At 60.6% G+C, this 1,390-nt stretch overlaps 1 protein-coding gene across 1 annotated transcript in view; it reads right to left on the reverse strand.

Annotated features, from left to right (window-relative positions):
* Positions 1-632: 632 nt before the first annotated feature.
* The window catches only part of ACAP1 (ArfGAP with coiled-coil, ankyrin repeat and PH domains 1), an 11,223-nt gene continuing 10,465 nt past the window's right edge, over positions 633-1,390 (reverse strand). Inside the window, exons 21-22 of the mRNA XM_004712998.2 lie at positions 1,087-1,136; positions 633-837 (exon numbers count right to left, since the gene is read on the reverse strand). Of these exons, the coding sequence (XP_004713055.2) occupies positions 737-837; positions 1,087-1,136 (151 nt within the window). The 3' untranslated portion in view covers positions 633-736. The remainder of the gene's footprint in view (positions 838-1,086; positions 1,137-1,390) is intronic.

The raw sequence follows: 1,390 nt of genomic DNA on the forward strand, positions 1-1,390 counted from the left end.
GGCGCGTCGCCCCGGATGTGGCTGTGAGGGCCCAGCTGGCCCCGGGTGTGTGTGCAGGACCTCACGTCTGCAGCGTAGCCCCTGGCCGGGTCTCGAACCTGTTACTCCAAGAAGACGGAGTGCCCGCGGCCCCCTCCTAGTTACTCTCGTGGGGAATTCCCTGAGGGGGCGAGTGCTGAGCTGCGACATTCCCAGGATGTCTCAAGGCCCGCGCTGCAGCCAGGCAGGGCAAGGCCATCCCTCGCCCCACGTGGGCGGGTGGCCCTCTCCCCCTCCGGCCTGACCAGTCTGACCACGTTGCCCGAGGCCGCCCCGGAACCCTGCCCTCCAGCCGCCTGCAGGGCCGCAGCTTCCACTTCTCTCCCCTGGGTCTCTTGCCGGACTCAGGGTTCCCAGTCCTTTCCTCCTCCTGCCCCAGGGGCTGCGGGTCCGAGAGGCACCGAATGAAGGTATTGCAGGGAGCAGGGTGGGGAAATGAGCTGATACCAAGGGCTCAAGTTGAAAGAAAATGTTTTGAAAATGATGATGGCAACATGTGTACAAATGTGCTTGACACGATGGATGGATGGAGATAAGCGCTGTAAGAGCCCCCAATAAAATAATTTTGAAAAAAGGAAGTACGAAGACAGGAGCAAAGTGAAAGGATTTAATGACGCTGGAGCCGGTGGAGGTAGAGGTGGGGGAAGGGGGTGGGGACGGCCTGAGGGTGCAGGGCCCCCAAGGCAGGCCTGGGCCATCAAAGCGTGTGAAGCTCGTGACTCTGCCGGCGCAGCTTCTCTGGGTCATCCGATGCCATGAGGGAAAAGTCACGGAAGATGTCCAGATACGTCTCATCTCCTGAAGGGAAGGGAGGAAGGGCTGGGGTGCCAGAGGGCTGGGCTCCAGCCCTGGAAAGGGTGCTGGGGACAGCAGGGCCTGGTGTGGTAGGAGGCAGAGTGGAAGGGACTCCTGCGTCCTGAACACAGCCCCCTCGTCTAATCGTTGCCCTGCCTCCGGGAAGCCTGCACATTGGATGCATCCCATTCGCTGGCTGGATACGCTGAACAAGGCAGAAGCCGGGTGCTGGACCTGGGGTGGATACCGTACCTGCCTGGCCCTGGGCTGCTTCGGCCTCCCTCATCTTTGCTAATCGCAGCCTGAAAAGAAGCGGATTATAGAGTGACTGGCTCTCTCCCGCCTGCCACATCCCTTCCTTTAGCTGGGTGGTGCTCGCTCCATTCAGCGTTGCCCCAGGATCTGGTACTTCAAAGGTGCCAGATGGCAATGCTGAGGCACAATGCTGCTCCTCACTCAGGATGAGCTCACCAGCCTCGAACCCGTGTCCCCCACCCCCCACCTTCCTATTACACAATTCACCCTGGTCACATCCTTTCTCTTGTCCGGTGGGCAC

This window comes from Echinops telfairi, unplaced genomic scaffold (genome assembly GCF_000313985.2).
Source record: "Echinops telfairi isolate 266 unplaced genomic scaffold, ASM31398v2 ScPeMD7_2010;HRSCAF=2546, whole genome shotgun sequence".
Lineage (NCBI taxonomy): Eukaryota > Metazoa > Chordata > Mammalia > Afrosoricida > Tenrecidae > Echinops > Echinops telfairi.